At 49.9% G+C, this 25285-nt stretch overlaps 1 protein-coding gene across 1 annotated transcript; it reads left to right on the top strand.

Annotated features, from left to right (window-relative positions):
- The first annotated feature begins 20105 nt into the window (after window positions 1-20105).
- On the top strand, window positions 20106-24523 carry SIX2 (SIX homeobox 2). The gene is made up of 2 exons (XM_033055469.1): window positions 20106-20730; window positions 23320-24523. Exons 1-2 carry the CDS (start codon window positions 20171-20173, stop codon window positions 23621-23623), a joined length of 864 nt encoding a protein of 287 aa, XP_032911360.1. The 5' UTR covers window positions 20106-20170; the 3' UTR covers window positions 23624-24523.
- Window positions 24524-25285: the final 762 nt, after the last annotated feature.

The raw sequence follows: 25285 nt of genomic DNA, 5'->3' as shown, positions 1-25285 counted from the left end.
GTAAATTGGAGTGCATTAACCATGTTTTTCTATGGCTTAGCTTGTGCCTTTTTTCTTTTCCAATGTTTGTTTAGAAGATAATTGCAACCACTTGACACATTTGTACCCGTGAGTTATTGATACAGGTTTTTAAGCCATAGGAACATAGTTGAGATCAGCAAATATTTAGTGAGATTCTTGTCAGAGAGGATTTTAAGCAAAAAGCTCATAGAGATTTTGTTGCTTTATATAGGTCTAAAATCCTTACAAAAATTGGTGTATAATTAATGAAATATGTACAACCCATGGACAAGTGAGCAATGAACTGTCATTAAATTGCCCTTAGCAGATGGATGGAAAAAAGTCCTGGAATGTTATTGCAAGTTGTTGAGGACCCCAAGGGCATGAAAGAAGCTAATAGCTCCTATCCCAACACACCTCGTGAGTGTAACTTAACAACTTTTATCTCCTCTGGAGTCATCTGGGGTGCCTGGTGCCATCATGAGCTCCTCTATGCTATAGGTGCAACCCAGACCATGGGTAGCTGTCTTAGACAAGACACTAACCCTTGCTAGGATTCTGGTGCTCCCCTCATTCCACCACAGAGATGTTTTTTTCTTTTCATGACAGGCTGGGGACACAACTGTGAAGAGTGCAGTGGAAGGCTTCATAAACTTCAGCTATCAGTTACAATAAGGACAAAAAATTCTTTTGTTTTAAATGATTCAATGAAGACTAGACTAACACTAGATCAAATTATTTGCTGAAAGTTTGTGAATTCATGTGATTAAGCATGTTTTAAGATAACTGAAATGCAACTGTAAACTACTTAGAAACACTTCTGCATTTACATGAAACAATCTCTGAAAAGCTATAAATTGATAGCTATAGTTATGAACTTTGATTCCAAGTGAAAAACTATTTCCATCTTTCAAGTCACTGAGGCATAGACAAATAGTGGAATGGGTAATTTATTTATTTCTTTATCCAGAGAGATTTCAGAGGTCATCCAAGATATTAGTTTTTGGAGATGAATCATGGGCAAACAGACAACAATGCCACGCCTGGTGCCAGCAAAAAATCCCTCTATGTCCCAACCAGCACATCTCAAACCAGGACACCACTAGAACAGATAGGTGATGCCATTTGTCTGCAGAAAAAATTCACTTGGAGTACAAGGTTTGTTTACCATGCATGCTGTCAAAGTATATGTGCACAGACCTTTGAGTGAGATGGAATTTTAGCCAAAACACTGGCTTGAAGCAGCTGGGCAGTTTGAAAGACAGCTTAGAACTAAATATCTATTATATGCTTTTGATTATTGTTAGCTTGGTGCCATGAAGGTTTGTGAAGCTGATGTAAGACAAAAGAGCCCTCCAGTGCCCACTGTTTCCAGAATCCCAGCAAAACTAACTTTGTTGCTGTCATGTTTCTGTACATGCATTATTCCTAACATGGTCTGCTCTGCAGCCCACAAGTCCTGCTGCCACTTTGAAATGTTATTTGGATGAGAAATGCCAGACCTGTCAATGTGGTGATAAAATACAATAATAAGCAAATTCTGAGCAATTTTCAATAAGAAGTATTTTTTTTATTTTATGAAGAATTCTTATTTAATGTATTTTTTCTTAAAAGCAGTGACACTATGTCACCCATAATAAAGCATTCTTGGGCTCATTAGTGTCTTTTTTATCCACTTCTGTTTCTGAATTATGGAAACAAGTTTTGGAGTTCAGTGCAAGACAGATGAACGCACCAGCATTCTGCTGTGAATCCAGAGTATTTTGTTAAACTCCTTGCACTACTTCCAAAAATGTTAGAAATACTTTCATGGCAATGGACTACAAGGAGCTGTCTTTTTCTATAAAATTCTAAACACACACACACATACACACACACACACGTATTTTCCTTCCTGATTTTCTCTGCATGTGTCAAAGTTAGGCAGGAATTCTATAGCACTTAGTACTTGCTGATATAGAAATGACTGCCAAATGAATGGTTTATACTGGAATATCTCATTATTTATATAAGTATGTTACAGTATGGACATTTAATTTAGTTCTCATTCCAAACCCATGACAAGTCACTTCGACACCTTTAAAATGTTTCACATATGGTAAGATAGAGCACTCAAAACTGTAAAAGGAAAAAAAATAGATTACTCAAATTGAACCAGAGATTTTTAAACAATCAAGGGAAATACTTCAAGCTTGTAATAACACATCTCAGCCATTTACTGTTTAATAATTTTAATGATGAATTGACATTTCTGGGGAAACAAGGATGGTACAGTAGTTCTGGGGACTGGCTATTTTCACTTCCAAAAGACATAGAGCAAAATTTCACAGGCATTAATGGAAATGTCTTTTTGAGTATGAGGAGTGAAAGTTTCATGGAAAGCTCTGATTTGTTGTGGTGCTGCTGTAGATCTGAGAGAATTCAGGCACCAAGCCCAGGTACTGAGACAGCCAGGCAGGGATTTGAAACTGCACCTGCACTCCCTGTGCCTGCCTGCTACCATCTCATAGCCTTTCACTTTACAAATAAAATAGTCATGTTTATCCCCCACTCTGTGAAAAATACCATTTTAGCTGAAACACATTTCTGCCATAAAACTAAATCACACTACTTGTGTAATGGAGCTGGATGGAAAGTAGCACCAAAGCTTGATTCACCGTGCAAGCTAAGTGGGGAAGGGTTTGGCTTCAAAGCTGACGATTTATACAGAGCACTTGCTCTATGAAGTGTGAGTTTGAGCCATGAAGTCTGGCTTTGGAATGGCAACTCTCTGGGTACTACCCAGATTAGGAAGCTCTTCCTCAGCAAGGTGAGTAGCCCATTTGCCAGGATCCCCCACAGCAAGGAGCACACACTGGGGCTCTGACTGTGAGGGCTAATAGATATTTCTAGATATTTCTAGTATTTCTATCTAGAAATACTTAGTGTATAATAAATAAGACAGCAAGAAATTACCACTGAGACAAAAACCTAAAAAACATTAAACACAAAGTGTTTGGTGTGTCTTTTGTTTATATTTTTATAAAATAAATCTTTGGCAACTCTTTTGAAGAGCAAGGGCTTTTAGCCAACCTGAATGACATTACCCAGTGTTACCAAAACAAAGATAAAATACTCTCAGCTGTAACTTCTGAAGCCTTTAAAAATCCATTTTATTCTTTTTTTTCTGCTGGTTTGGATCTCCCCTAACTCACATGTACTCACTCTCCAGCCCCATCTCCACCCCTCCGTTATCACAATGAGCTTCTCCCTTGACATTAGCTAAAAGGATCAAGATTTTCTTCCAAGAGCATCTAAGAGAGAGGAGGGGAAAGACAGGGATTTTTGTATTTTCCTCTTGAGAATATATTCTATGTCCCTGAGAGGCACGGATGCACCCCTTGCTGTCCCAAGCCCTTTCCTTTGGAGAGGCAGCCACCACCTTTCCATCTGGGAAGTCTCTGCAGTACACCACAACATTTTGGAGCCATGAGACCTGCTGGAGTACATGGGAATATCCCCAGGAATATCTCTAGCCTGTGGGATCAGCTAGCCCAGGCACCATATTTTAAGGTAATCTAGAATCTGTAATAAGGGAAGTTGTATTTTTTCCATGGAGGCTTATGTGTATCCCAAGCCAGTTAGTTTCTTATAAGGCTGATACTCTAATGGAGTACAAGTATGTTCATGCTAAATGGAAAATGAAAGAGGGCTACCCCACATTTAATGAAACAAAACACAAGTGAGTCAGTCTTTAAATCTTTCACCAGATAATTTCTCTCTTATAATGTGCTCTTTCTATCCACTAATTTGACAGTGTGTTCTTTTAAATGTAGGTATTTGATCAATGTCCCTGGGTGAGTTCATCTGGCTGATGAAACAAAACAGAAATATCTAACGACAACGTCTGGCACAGGTACAAACACAATCAGTATTCTCCAATCTATCTTAAGATTGCATGCAAAGTACAGTAGTTTCACGAATACAAGCCGCACGGATTATAAGCCGCACCCCCGGTGCCTCGACAATGTTGCTGTCTTTGTCAATAGATAAGCCGCACCCCGAATATTAGCCGCACTTTCGTTCGTCGCGAGAATCCGTGCGCAGCTTTCACAAATTGGCCAATTAGTAACAGGATCGCGGCATAGCGGGCTTTACTGGCTCGGGGCGGGGCCAGGAAGGCTCGGCCCGCTCATGGTTGCCGACGGGGCCGGGTGGCCCAGCTCAGCGCCACGGCTCGGCGGGGCTGGCCGGGTGGTGCTGCCGCCGCTGCCGGGCTCGCTGGCCCCCCTCTCCCGTCAGCACCGCCCCGCTGCCGCGTTCGCTCGCCCGGCTGGCAGGGCTGCCGCCGCCGGGCTCGCCGCTCGCCCCGCTGCCGCTTTCGCTCGCCCTGCGCCGCGCCTCGCGAGCGCCGCGCCCGCCCCGCGCCGCGCCCGCCCCGCCCCGCGGCGCTTTCGCGAGCGGCGCTTCTTTCGCGAGCGGCGCTTCGGCACGCCGACCGGCGCTTCTTTCGCGAGCGCCGCTTCGGCTCGCCGACCGGCGCTTCTTTCGCGAGCGCCGCTTCGGCTCGCCGACCGGCGCTTCTTTCGCGAGCGGCGCTTCGGCTCGCCGACCGGCGCTTCTTTCGCGAGCGGCGCTTCGGCTCGCCGACCGGCGCTTCTTTCGCGAGCGCCGCTTCGGCTCGCCGACCGGCGCTTCTTTCGCGAGCGGCGCTTCGGCTCGCCGACCGGCGCTTCTTTCGCGAGCGCCGCTTCGGAGCGCCGACCGGCGCTTCTTTCGCGAGCGCCGCTTCGGAGCGCCGACCGGCGCTTCTTTCGCGAGCGGCGCTTCGGCTCGCCGACCGGCGCTTCTTTCGCGAGCGGCGCTTCGGCTCGCCGACCGGCGCTTCTTTCGCGAGCGGCGCTTCGGCTCGCCGACCGGCGCTTCTTTCGCGAGCGCCGCTTCGGCGCGCCGACCGGCGCTTCGGCTCGCCGACCGGCGCTTCTTTCGCGAGCGGCGCTTCGGCTCGCCGACCGGCGCTTCTTTCGCGAGCGCCGCTTCGGCGCGCCGACCGGCGCTTCGGCTCGCCGACCGGCGCTTCTTTCGCGAGCGGCGCTTCGGCTCGCCGACCGGCGCTTCTTTCGCGAGCGGCGCTTCGGCTCGCCGACCGGCGCTTCTTTCGCGAGCGGCGCTTCGGCTCGCCGACCGGCGCTTCTTTCGCGAGCGCCGCTTCGGCTCGCCGACCGGCGCTTCTTTCGCGAGCGCCGCTTCGGCTCGCCGACCGGCGCTTCTTTCGCGAGCGCCGCTTCGGAGCGCCGACCGGCGCTTCTTTCGCGAGCGCCGCTTCGGAGCGCCGACCGGCGCTTCTTTCGCGAGCGGCGCTTCGGCTCGCCGACCGGCGCTTCTTTCGCGAGCGGCGCTTCGGCTCGCCGACCGGCGCTTCTTTCGCGAGCGGCGCTTCGGCTCGCCGACCGGCGCTTCTTTCGCGAGCGCCGCTTCGGCTCGCCGACCGGCGCTTCTTTCGCGAGCGGCGCTTCGGCTCGCCGACCGGCGCTTCTTTCGCGAGCGGCGCTTCGGCTCGCCGACCGGCGCTTCTTTCGCGAGCGCCGCTTCGGCTCGCCGACCGGCGCTTCTTTCGCGAGCGGCGCTTCGGCTCGCCGACCGGCGCTTCTTTCGCGAGCGCCGCTTCGGCTCGCCGACCGGCGCTTCTTTCGCGAGCGCCGCTTCGGCTCGCCGACCGGCGCTTCTTTCGCGAGCGGCGCTTCGGCTCGCCGACCGGCGCTTCTTTCGCGAGCGCCGCTTCGGAGCGCCGACCGGCGCTTCTTTCGCGAGCGGCGCTTCGGCTCGCCGACCGGCGCTTCTTTCGCGAGCGCCGCTTCGGAGCGCCGACCGGCGCTTCTTTCGCGAGCGCCGCTTCGGCTCGCCGAGCGGCGCTTCGGCTCGCGGCGCTTCGGCTCGCGGCGCTTCGGCTCGCGGCGCTTCGGCTCGCCGAGCGGCGCTTTGGCGAGCGCCGCTTTCGCTCGCCCCGCCGGCAGGGCTGCCGCCGCCGCCACCAGGCTCGCCGGCCGCCCCCTCCCGTCTGCACCGCCGCCGCGTTTCCTCGCCCTGGCCGGCACTGCAGGCCCCCGCACCGCCGGGCTCCCCCACGCTGCTGGCCCCGATTCTGCTGGGCTTCCCCCGCTGCCAGGCAGCCCCACCCGCCGGCCTTCCTGCTTCTGCCATGCTCCCCTGCACTGCTAGCCCCAGTTCTCCCGGGCTTCCCCGCCATGCTGGCTCAGGCTCTGCCGCCCGCCCCCCACACTGCTGGCCCCGCCTCTGCCAGGCTTTCCCACCTCTGCCAGGGCTGGCCGGGCTCCAGCTTGGCTTGGGGCTGCCGCGGGCTCTCACTTCCGTGTTGGCAGCTTTTAGAATTTTGTTAATAGATTAGCCGCACCGGAATATTAGCCGCACTTCCGGGTTTCCACCAAAATTTTGGTCAAATTGGTGCGGCTTGTATTCGTGAAATTACTGTACTCTGAAACAAAAGCACACTACAGTTCTGGTTTTTGATGTTGAAAGATTTTTAAAAGTGTAATGCACATGAAGCTTCTGCATTTCACCAGCCAAGGCTGACTGAAAAGTGTGCACTTTTAGAGGGTAACAGCGCTGTTCGTTGTTACTGCTAACTTTGTGCAACTATGTAGGGAATGGGGTTTTTTTTACTCTTCCTTATGGAATTCCTGTAAGTGCTTTGCCAAATCCTATGTAATGTTTAATTCATACAGCTTTCCTTTTCTCCTGTTTCTAAAGTGAAGTCATTAAGCTAAAACTTGAAATGGAAACTCATGCATCCACCTAGAAGGCTGAAAAATAAACCACAAAACAGACCTGAGCAAAGTGAAAACTGTGTGTTTGCGGAATGCTGGGGTTATTCTGAATGTTTCCAAATCAGGCACAGTGTTTCTAGTATTTACAACTGGGTCTGTGTGCTGTTTTTAGAGTAGTTAATGATATGTCTTTTAAGTATTTAGTCAATCACAAACAATAGCATATCTTTGAAATTTGTTCCCATTAGTTCCACCAAATGGATAAAACCAGTAATAATTTCTATACCTGGTAGATTCCTACTGGGTAAGATTATGAACTATCTTCTTGTAAGAAGCACTTTCAGAATACAGAATGTGTGTCAATTATTTTTACTCTGTTACTCTATTTTCAACACAAAGACTTCTAGTAGTTATTCGGGTAGATTGGTTAATCTATCCAACAAGTCACATCATCTGCCTCTAGTCTGTCTGCCACAGTCCCTTCTACTGTCCAACTAAAAGGAAAACATATCTGGTGAACATTACATATAGCTCTAGATTCAGTCAAGGGTGAAGAAGAGGTAAACATATTCAGAGGTTTCTTTTTAGGTTTACATCAGCAGAGGCTCTGATGTTATTAGAGAGTGTCTAACTTGGACTGAAGAGTGTTTTTGCTTGCTCTAGTATATCAGAGAGAACAAGATCGCAGTCCTGTGCAAATGTGCTAGAGAATGTAGAAACACTGAATTAGACACGTGTTCCACTTTCTTTGTGCCTGAATCAGCCTTGTCAAGAGCTTCTTTAGAGACATAATAGTGCAATCTGTCATTCACAGAAAGGAACACATGGAGTGTAAAATGCCGTTACTGGAATTTATCAAGAGCAGCTTCCATAACCTGCTACATTGTAAAAATGTTCACATTTTAGCATGCCAACAGAGCTTCAGCATTGATGCCTCCAACAAATAGGAAGCACATGGCATATTAAGCTGATTTCCTCTCAAATCCACAGTTCAGTTTTAGAGGATCCACATGAAGAGAAAACCCAGTCACCAACTGCCCAGGTTAAAGAAGCAATGCCTTTTCTCGTGTGACTGAGGTGGGGAGTCACATACAGCAAATGGGCTTGGCAACTTTCCCTTTTTGTTTCTGGGGTTGAAGAGCCATCAGAAGATACCCAGAAAGTGCTGTGATCAGTCAATGACCATCTGTCCATGAAAAGTGCAGAGTGAGGCCAGAAATGGGAAATTTCATGGGCAAGGTTGTTCAGCCTTTCCCAAAAAAGACACCACTTCAGGTAATCAAGCTGGGTCTCTGAATCAGAGACAGATGAAACAGCACTAAGAGCATGCTGAATAGTCACATCATTAGAATGAAATAAACCTGCCTTGAACTCCAGAGTTTAGACTGGATTTAAAATCCTGTAGCTTTGCTTGGTTTTGACCCTAATGTATCAATTCAGACTAAACTATATTTTTACACATCCAAAAGGGTGAATCTTCTCAATACAAAATTAATATCTGAGTCCATTTCTACAAGGAACTCAAAACACAGACACAAAGGAATGGAGAAAACCTGTTCCCACTGGCTGTCATGGGATTTGCCAGTGGTTCTCCCATCTCTTGGGGCATATTATTTCTACAGGCGGAAAAGGAACTCGTCTTTCTGATGTAGGTGAGCATGAGTGCTAAGTCCTTTGCATTTAGTAAGAGATAAATAGCCCTATATATGCCATAAATTGTAACTAATGAGAATCTACTCACTTGTTATCTTTCCTAAACTGACACTGAATTAATGTAATGCATGGCAGTAGAGAGCATTAGGAGAAGTGCAAAAAACTCCTATGCTATATCCATGCTTCAAATTTACGTTGCAATATATACTGTTTCCTGCTGATTTTTCTTCTTCTTCACTGGCCTTCTAGCTCAAGTTGGTACGTCAATGAGGATATTACAGAAAAATCTATTCAGTACTGACTCACTTTTACACCAAAATTTTAAACAGACAAGGTGGCAATGAAAGAATTTAATTTATACATCAATAAAGAGCATACTCTGTTTGCTGGCTTCAAATGGTCAGTAGCTCCACCACAACACCATGTGCTTGTCAACTCTACTGCATGTTTCATCATTCGTGAAAGAAATAGATCTGACTAGAAATAGATAGAAATAGAAAGAGATATTCAAACCACTTTGTTTCAGCAAATTTCCCATTTATTTAATGAGAGGATGCAGAGAAGGTTCATGCTATATTTATAAAAATACTAGGTCTGGATACACAGGTGTGTGTGCATATGTGCCTACATTATATATGCTCATGTACAACACATGCAGGCACACAAAAAGAAACCTTTCCTTTATTTTCCTGGCAAGCTAGTTATTGAATAAAATAGAAGTTTGTAAGGTGTGAAGGCTTGAACTTCTCCATGAATTTACCCTGTGTTTCTCTTCTGAGGTTTATCTGATTTTGATCCCCTGTGGCCTCCCAAATTTAAAATAGCCCCTTCTAATTTACTGGGGATATAAGGTCTATCAAACTGATCAAGACACAGGTCTTCTCAGACATGGCTATTCTCTCTCTATTTACACTCTTTCCCAATTTTGTTATGAATCTAAATTCACACTCTAAATGGTCAAATCAAGTACTGCTGGATTTTAGCATAGCAAATACTGGACAGTCTTTCTCAAAAAGTTCTACCCAACATACAAATTTGTTATTAATGATTATTACTTAATAGAATGGATTTATTGTAAAGTTTATCATTAAAAGATAGGATTACTCGAGTTCTAACTTCTAATGGGAGTTTGGAGGGCAAGGGTTGACCTTAGGAAGTAAGGTCATATGGTTCTTTTGATTTGTTTACATAAAATGGGAAGGTTCTGCTGATTATTACAGAAATCTGCACTCTCCTTTTTGTGTGTTAATGGAAAGTTTTTAGAAGGAAATATTGAGAGTTCTGTACCTAAAACAGATTTCATAAAACTATACATTCTTGGCAGACTAGTTACACATATTTAACTTATGTGTGCCTAATCTGTATTTTTACAGGATTTTTCTATCCAACAGTTCTGCTAGCTGTACATTAATTCCATGCAGAAACACACACATCTGGGTGTTAACATTTGTACAAGATTTGATTGGTTGCATATTTGCCTGTGAATTTTCAGATGTGGGCAAAGAAAATATTATTTCTTGGGGACTATATAAGGAAATAGTTTAAGTCTTCACATGACATCATATTATCCAGCATCAGATTATCAATCTGTATCAGCACACAGTACATAGTAACTAGTTGTTCATTAACATATGGCAGGAAACATGTCTGCTTCATCAAATTCTGCATATCATGATCATTTAAACTTTGCAGCTTCCATAGTACTTAGAAAAGTACCCTGTATGCTCAAAATGATTGAGCAAAACTCACATTATGGGTCCCCAGAGATCAAATAAGATTTATCCAGAGATCAAATAAGAAAAATAAACACTTACATCTTTAATTAATGGAGGTTACATAATATCAACAATATCTCAACACTTTCAGAGTCTTGAAAGACTAGCACAAAGGAAATACACACCAGGAACAAGATCTTGCACTTCTTAGCTGCTTTTAGTATACTGTGAGAGATGTAACCAGAGACATGAATGTTCATCTTCTTGTCCCTAAGGAATAGAATGCATTTAAGAGCCATAATTTTATAATAATTAATAATAATGTGACTTGTCTTTCTAAAATTCTTGCCTGACACCAAAGAAAAAAGGTCTATGCATTTTTCAGAAACCATTCCTCCTTATGACAATGCCAGTCCCATAATACTGCCAAAATACTGCCTGCCACTCTGTGTGCCACTCTGTGTGCTAGTTGGTAGACACCTCAGAGAGGTTCAACAACACAATTCCAAACTTTTACTTTCATAAGCCTCCTTCTACTTCTTATCTCATGGCACATCCTCTTCCCAACCCCCCACCCTCTTTCAACCACTTCCAATCCTCCAATAGTGTCTCATCTAGCTGAAGACTTCATCTTATTCAAGGCCAGAGATTACTGCAGTCACCCTGGGTGAGCATCCAGCAATTCCTGGATCACTTGTGATGCCTACACCCTCCACTGGGATGTTACTGGGACCATGCTTGGAGTTTTCAGTTTGCATTCTCTGTTCATTCTTTTTGCCCCAATCCTTTAAATTAATGGCCCCACCTTTGTCCTCTATACTCAAATGTCTCAAAGACCAGTTTGACAGATTAAGAAAACATCTTTAGGCACATCCCTTTCCTATAGGTATCCATACCACTCATTCACCCCTGCCAGCCACAGATCTGGCATCCAGTTTGGCACTGAGAACATTTCCTTCCCTTATGTGCATTAAGCATGCTCATTGCCATACAGCTTTCACTTTATAATTCACATAACTCACCCAATTATACTTCTTTATTTTTTCTCTTCTTGAAAGCTGAAAGCTTCATGATGACTGTAACGCCCAGTTCTCAGTCTTCCTCAGTGCATGCCAAATGCTGCTGCTAACCTCCTTCCACTTAAAAATAAACGAGAACTTATCCCCCTCACCCACTACTGCATTTGGTTTGGGATGCAGATTTAATTTAAATTTAAAAAAATAGAGATAAAGACAGAGAGAAATCATCTTGTTCTCTAAAATTCTTCCTAGGCTTTGTCCATCTTGTCTCAGGTTCTGTTCATTCCTTCCACCACTTTTCTTATATGACTGAAGTGAAAAAAATTTCAAAATTAAGGTAATGTTTGCCAGGCTATATTACTCTGATGTGGTTATCTTACTGTTTAAGAAAGGTTTTGGATTTAAATAAATTACTATCTTTTTTTTCCATTAATTAAAATTAAAGAAACATTAATTAAAACAACCAGACTACGTAAGTACACGTAAATCCACATGTGTGTATTTACATACTTTAAAGAGTAATTTCCTTATTGTTTTCTGCCCATGGCAGGTAGCAGACATAGAGACATTGTAGCTGTACAAGAATCCCACACTTGGCAGCTCAGTGTCACCCAATGAAGTATTCAGCCCTATGCCTAGTATCAGCTTCTTCAGCAAGCTATGGTGTGAATGAAACAATTAAAAATTACTGCAGCAGTGACTAAACTCTGTTAGAAGAATGAAGAATTTCTGAGTCTCAAGACAGTGCTAAGTTTAGTCCCATTTTGCAAAGGTGTTTGAACTGTTTCTCTATCGCTAAATAAAATAGGGCTGAGAATCCTTCTCTTCTTGAGGCTAAGTGGCATTTGTCACTAGGTCTTTGGGTCTCTTGGTGCCTTTGTATTTCAAAAAAAAAAAACAAACAAAAAAAAAAACCAAGTATTTCTGAGGTTCTAGTTCTGAGTACCAGAGATAATATAAGGGAATGCATTGTAAATTTTTCAAATGATATTTTCATAACCGGATGCCAAAGAGTGAAGTGGAGACTGAGAGCCTGGAAGGGACAGCAGAAACTTCTGGAAGAGTGTTGGGGGACTAGAATAGTGCAGGACAGAGGGACCCAAACCAGGTGCCATCTGGTACAATCAAAGTTGTGCCTGGTTGCATGGTAGCAGCCAAATGGTGTGCTTAGCTCATGCCCCCTCCTTGCACTGTGTAGCATCAATGTTTGCTGCCATCAGCATCTGCTTCCAGGAGAGATTTTGTGCCCTTATGCACCTTGTGCACACATGACTTGGCTGCTGGAGGAAATTTGATGTGGGTATGGTAACCCAGCAGCAAATTATTTCTTCACCAGTGCAGTACAATCTCAGTCCTGCCTGCTGAAGTGACTTAACTGACTGAAAGCAATTCAGTGTTCACTGGGTTGGCCTTTTCTATATCATAAATAAGCAAAAAAGTCAATCTTAGTCTAGTAATAAAGTCCTTGTTTATATGGAGAATAAAACTGATTGGAGAAAAAAAAGAAAAAAAAAAAAGGAATTAAAACGGATGCCAGGTTTTTCTCTGGGATGTAAAAGGTCCCCAGTGTATTTGAGCTGATTCAAGTACCTATGAAATAAAGACTAGAAGACATCAAAGGATAGAGTCAGAATTAGCTCAGCAAAAAGGAGGAAAATACATACATACAAATCCATAGTGGCAAATAAGAACATTGTCACGCATTAAGAAATAGCAAATTTTCCACAGAAAAGTTGATCAGTTTTAAACTGTTAAGTAAACCATCTAGTTTTCCACAAAGCTGTTCCTGTAGTTTTGATCTGTATACAAAACTTCTCAGAAAAATTGCAAGACATGGCAAGCAACAGAACTGCACTTCTTAATTTCTGCAAATAAGGCAATTTACTTATTTATTACAAAAGCTGTTTGGAGTTGTAACAAGCTGAGAGCATTTTGAAATGCTATGAAATTTCCCTTACAACAAATGATAGTTTCAATTTTAGTTGATACTGTCTGGTTTGTTTTTAATTCTGTCCAATGGCGAATCACAGCAATTATTTAAAAGAAAAGAAAAAAATAAAAGAAAAAAAAAAGAAAATAAATTAATAAACTGCAGCTAAATCCACCAGTATTTGACATTAATATCTGTGTGTTACTTGCAAACACTACATTATATTTCAGCTTGCCCCAATCTTGCAGAATTTAAGAGATGGATATGTTTATGAGCATATTAAATAGCACAGACCATGGAAGATCTTACACAAGTTCTTTCTACAGTGAAGGGAAAAGAAGTCTACATATGTGTGTATAGTGCTTTGTCCCTGAATCTTTGCAATGATACCAGTCTGGTGTTTTAGAGGGTTCACTTCCTTCCCTTGATGGGGATGCAGATGAGGAAGGGACCCCCAAAATCCTCTTGTATCATTATGCCCCAGGAAGGGAACATGAATTTCACTCACTTGCAGCTAGGCAGGATAGTTGGTGGCTGCTGCTGAGGTAAGGGATTCCTTGTCATGGCGATGACATCTATGAATCACTTTTGACAGACTGCGGGAGACTTTACCAGGCTTAACCTGTCTGGAAAACTAAAGGATGTTAAGGACGAGCCTTGTTTCCTCTCAGCAGCCATCGGAGCTGAGTATTAGAGCCCTCTAGTGAGGTTTCTCGGAGTGGATCCCCGCCTCCGGCCCGTGGGGACGAAGGAGACTCTTTCCTTCCCCGGGGAGATCCGACATTCCCTTTCGCGCTGCAGGACGTGCCGGCGGCTCGCTCCCTTTGGGAAAGGCCCGTCGGGAGCGCGGGTTCACCTGCGCCGCCCCACCTGAGCGCCCGGAGATACCGGCGGTGCCCGGGAGCCCCGGGCGCTGCTGCTGCACCGAGGGTGCCTGTGCTCGGGGGATCGGCATCAGGCTGTGGAGAGACCCCGAGCTCCCCGCTGCCTGGGCAGGGAAGGCAGGAGGGAAAGGAGGGCAGTCTCTTCCTAAAAATACTCCCCGGCCAAATCCCCGTGAGCCAGGGATGGAGATGGTAACAAAAATTCCTTGAATCGGTAGGAGCAGTGAACAATCTTCGTGCTTTCCTCATCATCTTGGAATAATCAGCGGAATTAACTGAGGTCGAGGAAACAGGCTCTTGGGTTAGTTGTGGGAGGCTGTGAGAATAGGGGGCAGCCATTAAAAGAAACATGATCGCTATTCATCAACTCGGAAGAGGGGAAAGCAGGAGGAAAAAAAAAGAGACCTTCGTGGCTGGGGCTCATACCAACCTGGTCTATCTCTGATCAAGAAGACCCCTGGAAACAAGAAGTTTACAAATATTGTCAAATTGATGCTTGTAGAGTGATTTAAGTTGTCAATCCCGCAGAAGCCCACCAGAAGTTTAGATTCAATACCCTGCATTTCTGGCTAGTTATTGCCAATCCCCTAAGGCAGAAAGCGCTCTCTCCCTCTTTATTTTAACCATATGTGCCTTTTGTTGTTGTTGTTGTCTTGTCTGTTAGCTGTACACTGTGTGCCGAGAGAGTCCCCCTGTGCCGCGAAGCATCTGAGGCGGTCCCCGCAGCTGGGAGTGGGGCAGGGGCTGGGTGGGCACCGGCCCGGGCCCCCCTTCTATTCCCTCCCGGTCCTCCCCCCAGCCGAATGTGGACTCATAGGGATCTGTGGAAACACCCCAAAGAAGTATCCGTGCTGGGGGGAACTGCCGGGAGGGTGCTGAAGGCAGAACTGGGTGAAAACTCTCAGCCGCTCGCCCGAGACAGAGAAAGGATAATATAGAAGCAATCAGGACCGGCCGCATTAATCGGCTGGGGGGGCTATCGTGTTCCCTGGGGAGCTCGAGAGGTTACAGCGCCTTGAGCTGGGGACACGCTGCCGCCCCCGGAGTCCCATTTCACCGGGGGGTGGCCGGGGGCGGGAAGGTTCACCGAGGCCGGCTCAGTCACGTCCCTTCAGGCCCCCATCTCCTGATTAATACATCTCTTTCGAAGATGTTACTCGAGCATCTCAGGTCCAGCCGGCGGGGAAGCGGCTCCGTGTGTAGAGGAGCGGCGGGGCTGCGGGCGCGGGGCAGCTCCGTGGGGCACAGGCTCCGTGGGGCACAGGTTCCGTGGGGCACAGGCTCCGTGGGGCACAGGTTCCGTGGGGCAGAGGCTCCGCTCCCGTCGGCTCCCGGCAGAGCCCCCCCAGTGCCCAGCACCCCGCTCCGCGCCCCGCACCCACCAGCGCTCTCTCTCGAGCGGAGTTTGTTAGCATAATCGAGTTACCCGCTACATATCTGAAATCCTTGACCCGTCCCCTTGAGGAACGGTGCATTGCGCGCAGCAAAAGCTTTGAATTATCCTTTTCTTCCCAAAACGGAACAACAAGCAATTGTTGTTTGTCTTAATTTAGTTATGTGCAGTGATCGTCTGCCGTGCTTTCTTTTTTTCAGTCGAGACAGGAACATAGTGTCATCTCTGATCGGATAGATTCGTGTTTTAAACAAAACTCAAAAATAAATAAAAACAGGAATAAACAAGGGCGGAGGGAACAAGCCCCGGATCCGGGTTGCAAAACTCTCTCCGGGAATCCTGGGTGAGCTTTGGCCGCCTAAAGAAGCCCTAGTCCCGCCGCGGAAAAGCCCGGGGAAACTAAGCTGAGCCCCTGGGTTGAAGGGTGTGAGACAGGTAGGCCCAGTACCGTGGCAAAGGTTTCTATGACGCCTTTAAAAAAATTAAAAATAAAAAATAAAAACCGAGGCGGAGTAGCAGTTTAATTGCGGTAGGGTTTCCATTTCGGTAAACCCCACCGGTTTTAAGGGGAAAACATATTGCAGTCCCGCCAAAAGCAAAGAAAAAATTTTCAAAAAGAAATTTAGGGAAAAAAAAAAAAAAAAAAAAAAAGAAAGAAAGAAAGAAACGAAAACTTGGAGTTCTATGTCATTTTGGTTGCTCTCCCTGCAATCCTCGCCAGGGTGGTGGACATCTGCGGGGAAGATGTGTTTCTTCCTGGCATGTGAAAGTTGTGGGGTTTATCATTTGTTCGCTACCCCTGCCGATAAAAGCGCCCTTGGAGGTGGCCCTGTTTCCTTGCCGAGCCCTCGGCTGGCTGACAGGAGCGGACGTGCCCAGAGCCCTGTGAGAGTGGGTGACAGGTTTGTCCCGAGCCCAGACCGGTGAAAAGGATGAGAGGCTCCTCAGAAGCAGTGGTCGAGGAGGCTGTCGGAAAGGCGCTGGGTGAATTGGCTCCTGTGTTTAACAGGAACGATGCGGGCCTGCAGCCTCCCGTACAGGCTGCTGTCTACAAATAGACGGTGAAGGCAGAGCCCAAAAGGCGATTCCCAATAACTGCAGCTCTGCTTCGGCACTCACTCGTGGGCACGGAGCAGTTCCGTGCAAGGAAAGGCTCCTCGGAGGAAAACCGCCCGCCCACCCCCGGTTCCTCAGCCAGTCTGTGTCATTAATGAAAGGAACGTCGCAATAAAAACCACCTTTAAATTTCACTCATGTTTCCCAGAGATTGTATTGTCACTGACGGTCTCACCCTGCTGCGGGGAGGGGTGAGGCGCTTCCCGAGTGGGACCTCGGCAATGTGACAGCCGGGCCCGGAGAGGGGTGAAACCCCGGCCTTCCCCGCCCAGCGGCAGCGGAGCCGAGCAAAAATTTGGGTCGGCTCAGCTAAAACTTTCCACGACAGCTAAACGGGGAAGAGCTGGCAACCGCCAGGAGAAGCGATCTCGTCGGTCCAGGGGCAAACGTGAGCAGGCGATTTGCTCCTCCTGCTCTGAAATATAATGGCAAGGAACGAGAGCCTTCGCAAATGCCAAAAAAAGCTCCTGTCCCGATCGCCTATTCCGCTCGCAAGGCACTACAATGCGATTCGCCCCGTGCCGTGGCTGTGCAGCCAGTATCTGCTCTGACTTCTAGCACGTAGGAAAATTTTGCTCTTTCCCTAAAAGATAAAAGCAGTCATGCAGAATTTGGATCCAGATGTCACTAATTTACGATTGCTCTAGGACGCAAGCTGATACAGGGTGCCGGGGAAGGGGGTAGCCCTGCCTCTGCCCAGCTCTCTGGGAAGTGAACTTAGGTTACATGCAAGCTGTAGCCCTGCTAAGGCAGCCTAAAGTGAAAACGTCTACGGAGGAGCTGGAGTGTAACACTGTACTCACATTTTAGGGTGCTAAGAAGACTTTTTTCCAGGTCTAATTCTATGCAACAGGTTTTGACATCTCCTTTCCAGCTAGGGCTAACAGCTGCTCCCGTTCAGATTCAACCACTGTGGTGGCGAGATAGAAAGAGAGGAAGAGGAGTCAGGTATATCCCTAAGACCGAGCACGGTAGCGGGGAGGCGGGAGACACAGCTCAGACCTCGCTAGCACTTTTCATTATTTCCACCGTCCCCTTTACGGGAGGGAGCGGAAGGCACACGGTGTGTGCGCACAGAGGTCGGGGACGGGAGAGGGGATCTGTGTTTTTGTTGCTGTTTCTGCTCAGAGCAACCTTTGAAGCGGCGCGGTTGTCCCGTCCCGTCACTGTTCGCTCCAGCTGCGGCTGAGAACTACTCGGCCGCTTAGGTTGGCTAGGAAGCGCTGGGATCGGGATGCTTTCGTTTATGAATCCTGCAGAGATCGACCGGAATCGAGGCACTAAGCGGTAGAGATCTCATTTTGTAAAGGAACGAAGGGAACATTGTGTGAGGGGGCTTTATCGACCCGTCACCAACATGCCCGATTTTGTTTTAAACGAATTTGAGCTGCTCTTTTCTCGACCTGAAAAAGAAGCCTCTATTTTCCGTCCCCAGAGGACCCAAGGCGGAAACAGCCCGCTTGCCACTGTTTCCTTATGGCAGCACTCGTGAAAAGGCCGGACGGACAGGTAGGAGAACAACGCAGAGCGGAGTGCGCTGGAGAAAGTACGGGCAATACTCCGCGGATATGCACAGGCATTCGGACATGCTGGGAGCTGGACACGGTTGATCCGCTGCCCCCCTACCCCGCCCTCTTCCTCCTCCTTCTCCTCCTGCCGCCCTCCCCCGCCGCATTTCCCCCGGCCGCAGCCCTGGCGCGGCTCCTCGCCGGGAGCCGCCGCCGCCGCCGGGAGCCGCTGGGCTGCGCGCCGCCGGCCCGGCCTCGCCTTTCCCCGGGGACGGCCGCTGCGCCCGGCCGGGCCGGCGCGGAGCCTCGGCCCCTCGGCCGCGAAGGCTCAGGCTGCGAGGCGGGCAGCCCGCAGTCCGGTCTCTTGTGCCTTCGCTAAATCCCTGACGCGCCGGGGTGGCTAAAAAGGTACCGTGGCAGGAACCCACAATTGCAAGAGACCTCTCCTGTCAGGACTGCAAATGCCGTAGAAAGAGCTTGTGGGATTAATTATTATTTCTCAGCAAAAGGGGAACATAACAGTCCGTGGAAACTACCCTGAGTTTGTGGCCGGGAGGCTCCTCCCGGGTGCCCTCACCTGGGCGATCCCCGGCGCCAGCCTCCGCCCCGGCGGTCCCGTTTGGCCGCCTCCCCGTGCGCTCGCACCCTCTCCCTCGACCTTGCAGCTGGCACAACCTCTCTCCTTCGCCTTTCACTTTGTGCAGACCGAAAAGGGACGGAAATTATGCGGGTCCCTGCCCCTCAGAGTCGGTAAACTTAAAACGCGGTTTGCAAAGGGCACGCGTGGGTGATAAGGGTCCTTTTAATCAAGCGAAGTGTTTCTGACTTTTACACTTTTGCACGTGTTCCTCTCCTGGGTGAAACACCCCGACACACTCTGGAAATCGAGTATAAATAAATGTCCGGCGTCCAGTGATCACAAATGCCAGCGCCCTTCACGCCGGAGCGGTGGGGCACGGCCGGCGGTTCATGGAGAGGCAGTCCCTCTCTGGCCCCGTATCATCATGCCTTCTTCTCGCTCCCGGGCAGGTACGAGAAGCGTGTAATGGGATCCCAGGTCACGAACAGGGTCTCCATTGTACATGAGAGGCCCCTTCCTTATAAAACTCTCCAACAGTGCTTACTGGGCGCTGGCGAGAGGGGCTATAAGGGAACGCTTTTAGGAGAAAAAAAAAAAATCTGGAAGGGCCGGAGACTGGCTTTTCCTCCCACCGCAGGCGCGGGTGCCAGGACGGCCGAGCCCGCTGTCCGGAGCGGCGGGGCCGGGATGGAGCTGCGGGATCCAGACGGGGCGGCGGGGCCCGGCCGGGACGGCGGCTCCGTCCCGCCGCGCCGCAGTGCCCTGCGGCGAGGAGCAGGGGCCCGGGCTCCGCGCTCCCCCTCTCCCCCGACGGGCGCCTGCAGCGTCAATCACGACGGAAATTTCTCCCTCGCTAGCTAATATCTCAGCTCGCAGGGCCGCCTCTGAGTGGATCTGAGCAATCTGTCAACCCAGCCGGGGAGCCACCTCAAAACAGATCGGGTTACTCCTGATTGACAGCGTCACCATGGCAAATAATTTGACTAAAACTATTGTCTTCTCCTGGCAGTCCCCGGGTCAGATAACCGGACCAATCACAGCGCGGATAATCACTTTTCATGCCAGCTTAGAATAATATTATTAAAAAAAAAAAAAAAAAAAAAAAAAGGAGAGAGAGAGAAAGAAAGGGGGGAAAACTCCGAGAGGGAGAGGAGTGAGTGAGCAGGGCTTTACCACTATATTATGTGGGATCTGGCGGTGGGGGGTGGGGGGGAAGCAGGGAGATCCCAAACCGGCGGCCGAGGGGGGTGGGGGTGTGAGAGCCGCGGCCGCTGCGAGCGCTGCAGATAGGAGACAAAAGAGGCACGAAGTTACTCTCGCAACTTGGACTTACAAAAACGAGGCGGCGGCCGGGGGGAAAAGCCGCCCGCGCTCGGGCTCTCGAGACTTTTTTCGTCGCTCTTCGCATTTTTTGCCCGGCTCCCGCGACCGCCCCGGGGCCGGGCGCCGCCGATGGCCGCGGCCCCCCGCGCCCGGCCGTGACGCCCAAGCAGGCCCCGCCGGGCGCCGCCGCCGCCCCGGGGCCGCCCCGCATGCCGGGCGCTGCCCGCCGCCCCGCGCCGCTCCCCTCTATGCGGCCGTAGGGCGCGCGGCGCGGCACGGCTCACCATGTCGATGCTCCCGACTTTTGGCTTCACCCAAGAGCAAGTGGCCTGCGTCTGCGAGGTGCTCCAGCAAGGCGGCAACATCGAGCGGCTGGGGCGGTTCCTCTGGTCCCTCCCTGCCTGCGAGCACCTCCACAAGAACGAGAGCGTCCTGAAGGCCAAGGCGGTGGTGGCCTTCCACCGGGGCAACTTCCGCGAGCTCTACAAGATCCTGGAGAGCCACCAGTTCTCGGCACACAACCACCCCAAGCTGCAGCAGCTCTGGCTGAAGGCGCACTACATCGAGGCGGAGAAGCTGCGGGGGCGACCCCTAGGGGCGGTGGGCAAGTACCGGGTGCGCCGCAAGTTCCCGCTGCCCCGCTCCATCTGGGACGGCGAGGAGACCAGCTACTGCTTCAAGGAGAAGAGCCGCAGCGTGCTCCGGGAGTGGTACGCCCACAACCCCTACCCGTCCCCCCGAGAGAAGCGGGAGCTGGCCGAGGCCACCGGCCTCACCACCACCCAGGTCAGCAACTGGTTCAAGAACCGCCGGCAGCGGGACCGCGCCGCCGAGGCCAAGGAAAGGTACGGCTTCCCACGGCTTCCCGCGGCTCCCCACTGCTCCCCCGGCTCCCCGAGCCCGGTGCTCACCCCGAGCCTATCTGCCCCGGCTGCAGAAGGCCAGCCGGGAGGAGACGGGCTCTCCGCCTCGGGGGCACCCGGAGAACCAGAGGCGAGCGAGCTGGGCGCTCGGTGAAGGCGTCTGTCCGCCAAAAGCAGCCCGGAGAGAGGCGGCCGAGACTCGTTCCCCGCCGACTCCCTATTCCCCCACAGCCGGTGCAGCGGCCCCGGGGCAGCCCCTGCTGCCGGGGATGCTTCACACGGCCTGCGGCGACTCCTGGTTAAGCAGCGGTGCCGCCTCCTCCCCGCCGCAGCCCGGCGTGCAGCCCGGGCAGGAGCCGCGGCCGGAGGTGCCCGTGCGGCTCCGCGGCCCGTCAGGAGAGGCCCAAGGGCAGGGGCTCTGTGCCCTGCACAGCTCCGAGCGTGTCCTTGAGGGTTATCCCGGTGAAGAAAGGGCCAGCCGGGGGGTAGCCGGCAACGCGTGGGTCTGAACGCTGGTAGCAAATACGTCCTCTGTCCTCGGCTCCCGGCATGCGGCCGGAGACCTGGACAAGGACTGAGTGGAGCAACTTGTGGGCTCGCTCATGACACTGCAGTTGTTATTCGCTACCCAGCAAGGTGCCCATGAACGCAGGTCAATAGGTGTATGTTCTTAGGCCGAATATGATTCTGCATCCGTGATTTTCACGTTAAGTGGGGTGAAGGGACCATTAACCGCCGGGAATAATGTTGATGTAGGTTAATGCCTACGTCCCCGGCTATTCTGGATAATTTTTCCATCAGCAGTCCCTGTGCCTTAGGAAGACGGTTCGAAGAAGCAAAAAGGGGCCTCTTACTGCGTTCAATAACTCATTGAATTGCCCGGTCCGTACAGGCAATCGTACGATCGTAAGGTCTCGCGGTTATAGCGGATCAGAATCCTGTAGATCCGTGCCTCCGAGGAGAATTCTTTCTATCTTTGGTTTCTGCCAGCCGTGTTTTGGAAACGGGCAGCACCCCGGCCGCGCTGCTGTGCAGCACGGCAAATTCGGGCACAGATTTGCTCTAATCATTTCCCGAAACCGTGCTAGTGCTTTAATTTTCCTTCAAATCCTCACAAGTGTTGGTTTTACGAGATGTTAGAGACCCTTTTTATTGCTGATAGCAGGGACTCACCTTCAAATATCCAAAGGAAATGAAGGTTACATTTATTCCATTCCTTTTTTTTTTTTTTTTTTTTCCTGGGGAATCAAATTTTAAAGGTCTCCAGAGACAAATAATATTTTTGACATTGAAAAATTCACTCAACCTAATATTACACTCCAGGCGTTGGAAAACATACCGTTCATGGGATTGCCATCCACTCAAGGAAACCTGTTCAAACAGAGCTTTCTTGTCTATTTTTATTTTTTTGGCACTAAGTGTCTCCAGCCACATCCTGCAGCCCTTAGTGAGGAAAACCCGTCAGTGCAATAGCTTAACTTTTCTCGACCAAATCCTGCAGGATAGGGCCCCTCTGCCAGAGAGTGTGTTACAAAACTTCCGCAGAAGCTTTTAAATATGCTTGCACTGCCTTCAGCATTTCAGGCAGAACGGTGTCTAAAGTGTTTCTGTGAGGGCTATGGAGGCCGCATAAGCCTTTTCTGGACGGCAACTCCGACCCCTTCTTGCCAGTCACATTTCCGAAAAAAAAAATAAATACAACCAACCAAACCCCATATATAGATATATAAATATATAGAGATATCTGGGAGGGCTTGGCCCGCCTCCAGCGATTTCTTGGTATTTACCCGGTGATGAATTTCGAAACTACGTCCTGCTTTCCCGAGGCTGTGCCGGCAGGCGCACCGGTGGTGCCGCTGCCCCGGCCGCGGAGCCGTGCGGGGCCATCCCGGCTGCGCCCCGGGAGGGGACGGAGGGGCAGCGGCGGCGTGCGGAGCGTTTCCCGAGAGAATCGGGGAAAGCAGCGGGTTAACTCTGTTCGCTTACCTTATCGCCCATATTGGGCGATGTTTTGAGCTTGAAGCTCAGGGCGAGGGAAAAAAAAAACCATGTCCAGTTACTTAAGCAAAAGACTTTCCCTCCTGATGTGAGCCCGGGAGGCTGTTCTGCTGCACGGAGCTATCCCGCCTGCAGCTCTCCGGTCTCTGGCCTTCTCAGGAGAAATCATGGCTGAACACCTCTTCCGCTCCTAGAGCAGTTTTCAAGTTAAAAAAGTTTTCAAGTTTCAAAGTATCTTTTTTGTTTCTTTTTTTTTTAATAATGTCTTCCTCCTTTCCCTTCCTCCCCCCTCCTCACGCTGTGCAAACCCTTTGGACGCAGAAAATTACGGTTTGGCAAAGTGACACTTTCCGCTGGGCTAGTGGGAGACTGTTTACAAGCTCAGCGGACCTTAGACCTAAGTGCCCGATGAAGAGGCCTTGGAGGTTGGCAGAGTTTTTAAACCTGCTGTTTTTGCACTCCCCTCCGCTCGCTGCTCCCCGGAGCCAGCTCCCCGCCGCCCCCGCTCCTGTGGTGCGCACCCGGAGCGACGGCCACATGGTGATTTCCCTCCCTCTTTTGTGTTTCCTATAGGGAAAACAACGAGAATTCCAACTCCAACAGCCACAACCCGCTCTCGGCGTCAATGAACGGGAATAAGACAGTTTTGGGGAGCTCAGAGGACGAGAAGACGCCGTCAGGGACCCCGGATCACACCTCCTCCAGCCCCGCGCTGCTGCTCAGCTCCAACCCCGGGCTGCAGCCCCTGCACGGCCTGGGCCACCCCCAGGGCCCCAGCGCCATCCCCGTGCCCAGCGCTGACCCCATGCACCACCACAGCTTGCAGGACTCCATTCTCAACCCCATGTCATCTAACTTGGTCGATCTGGGCTCTTAAAACCGTGTACGCACTCCCTTCCTTCGCGCCAGCCCTCCTTTACTCAATTCTTTCCTTTTTTTTTTTTTTTCCTTAATCTTACCAGGGACTTTGAAAGCAATGACAAACACCTTGGTGGATGTGTTGTGCCCTTTGGCAGCAGGCTGGCTGCAGGTTTGCAAGGCAGTGGACTCCGCTGTGGGCAACTGATGTTGTGGAAAGCCTTAAGGGTTGCTTACAGGCGTTTTCAGGCGTGTAAGGACTGCTGGACAGGAGCCGTGATTTTCACGGCAGGCTGTAAGGCTGATCGGTGTAGCAGCTCGTTCCAGCCTTAACTTCGCAAATCTCTCAGTGGTGTCACCCGATCTCGCCGGTCTGTGTGGGAAGAGGCACGTCGTAATATTTTTATTATTTTCGGGGGGTGGGAAAGAAAGGGGAATGCAAGGCTGCTCTTGCCATGCCTGTTTGAAAGTTACACATCGCTCCCGTTATTCTATTGTAGTTATGTATCCGTGACAGGTGTACGATGTACAATTTCAACTAAGAATACAAAAGTTGTAGTCAAGATATAGCAGCAACACGCGCTCTAGGCAGACTCTGTAACCTTCTTGTAGCTGATGCTATGCAGAGAGACAGCTTCTTTGGCCTTGTCCATGTGGTGCTTTCGCCGTTTGCTGGGTGGGAAAGGAAGTGATGGCCCGGCTCCGGCCCCAAGGAAGGCAGAGGTAGATTTTCCCCTCGGTGTGCAACGCGGGCTGGAGCAGGCTTTAAAAAGAAAACAGGAATTGCTGCTCAAGTTTAGACCTAAACGACAGTATCAACCGCAAGTCACTCACCTTAGTTTTGTTTATTGTTTATATTATGTGAATACATTCTTTGGAAAATATTTCTGCTTTTATTTTATAATAAAATTTAGAAATCTAACTCGGCATATGGCTGCTTCACTCGCCCGCGGGGTGTTTTCGGGCTCAGTCCCGAGAGGAGCGGGCGTCCTGGAGGGGACGCCGGGGACGGAGGTGTCGGGTCCGAGCCCCACCACCCTGCCCCGTTTAGCCCGGGCACGCCGGGCCCTTGCCCGGCCCGGGGACGCGCTGAGCGCTGGGGGCAGCTGCAGGCGTCCTGCGGGAGCGGAGAGCCACGGGCACGGGGAAGGACGGGCGGTGCGGGCCCTGAGCGAAGAGGAGAAGGCGTCCACCTGCTCCCCGAGGGCTCGGCCGTGCAGGCTGCGGGCTTTTCTGCACCGGTGTCCGCCTGCCCCAGCAAAAAGCCGCTCCCTGCTCCCCCTCTCTCGCCCCGAGGGCGGATGGGCAAACCGAGCGTGGCCAGACCCCGCTCCGGGGTCCAACACGGCTGGGCTGCGAACGCCTTTCCGGCGCCTGTGGGATGCTGAGAAAGGGATTGCTCTGTTCCTCTCCTTTTTCTCTCTTTCTTTCTTTTTAATCTCCTTTCCTCTAAACAGCGTGTGGCAAAAGAGACAGGCAGGTTGCTTGCCAGTTTGCCCCATTAAAAAAGCTCAGAGGTCCTGCAGCTTGCACCCTCGCTATCCGCCTTTGCTAGAAGCCGAATGTGTTACGTGCTTAAAATGTTCTCAGAACTTGCGAACAGTTTTATACCTTCATTTTTGGTCTTTTAAAATTTCCTTTAGAATAATTTTCTTGTGAAAAATAAACCGAGAAAACGATA

The sequence above is a fragment of the Catharus ustulatus genome, chromosome 3, assembly GCF_009819885.2.
Source record: "Catharus ustulatus isolate bCatUst1 chromosome 3, bCatUst1.pri.v2, whole genome shotgun sequence".
NCBI lineage: Eukaryota > Metazoa > Chordata > Aves > Passeriformes > Turdidae > Catharus > Catharus ustulatus.
Note: the sequence above shows the minus strand (reverse complement) of the source record. Positions and strands in the feature narration are given on the sequence as shown.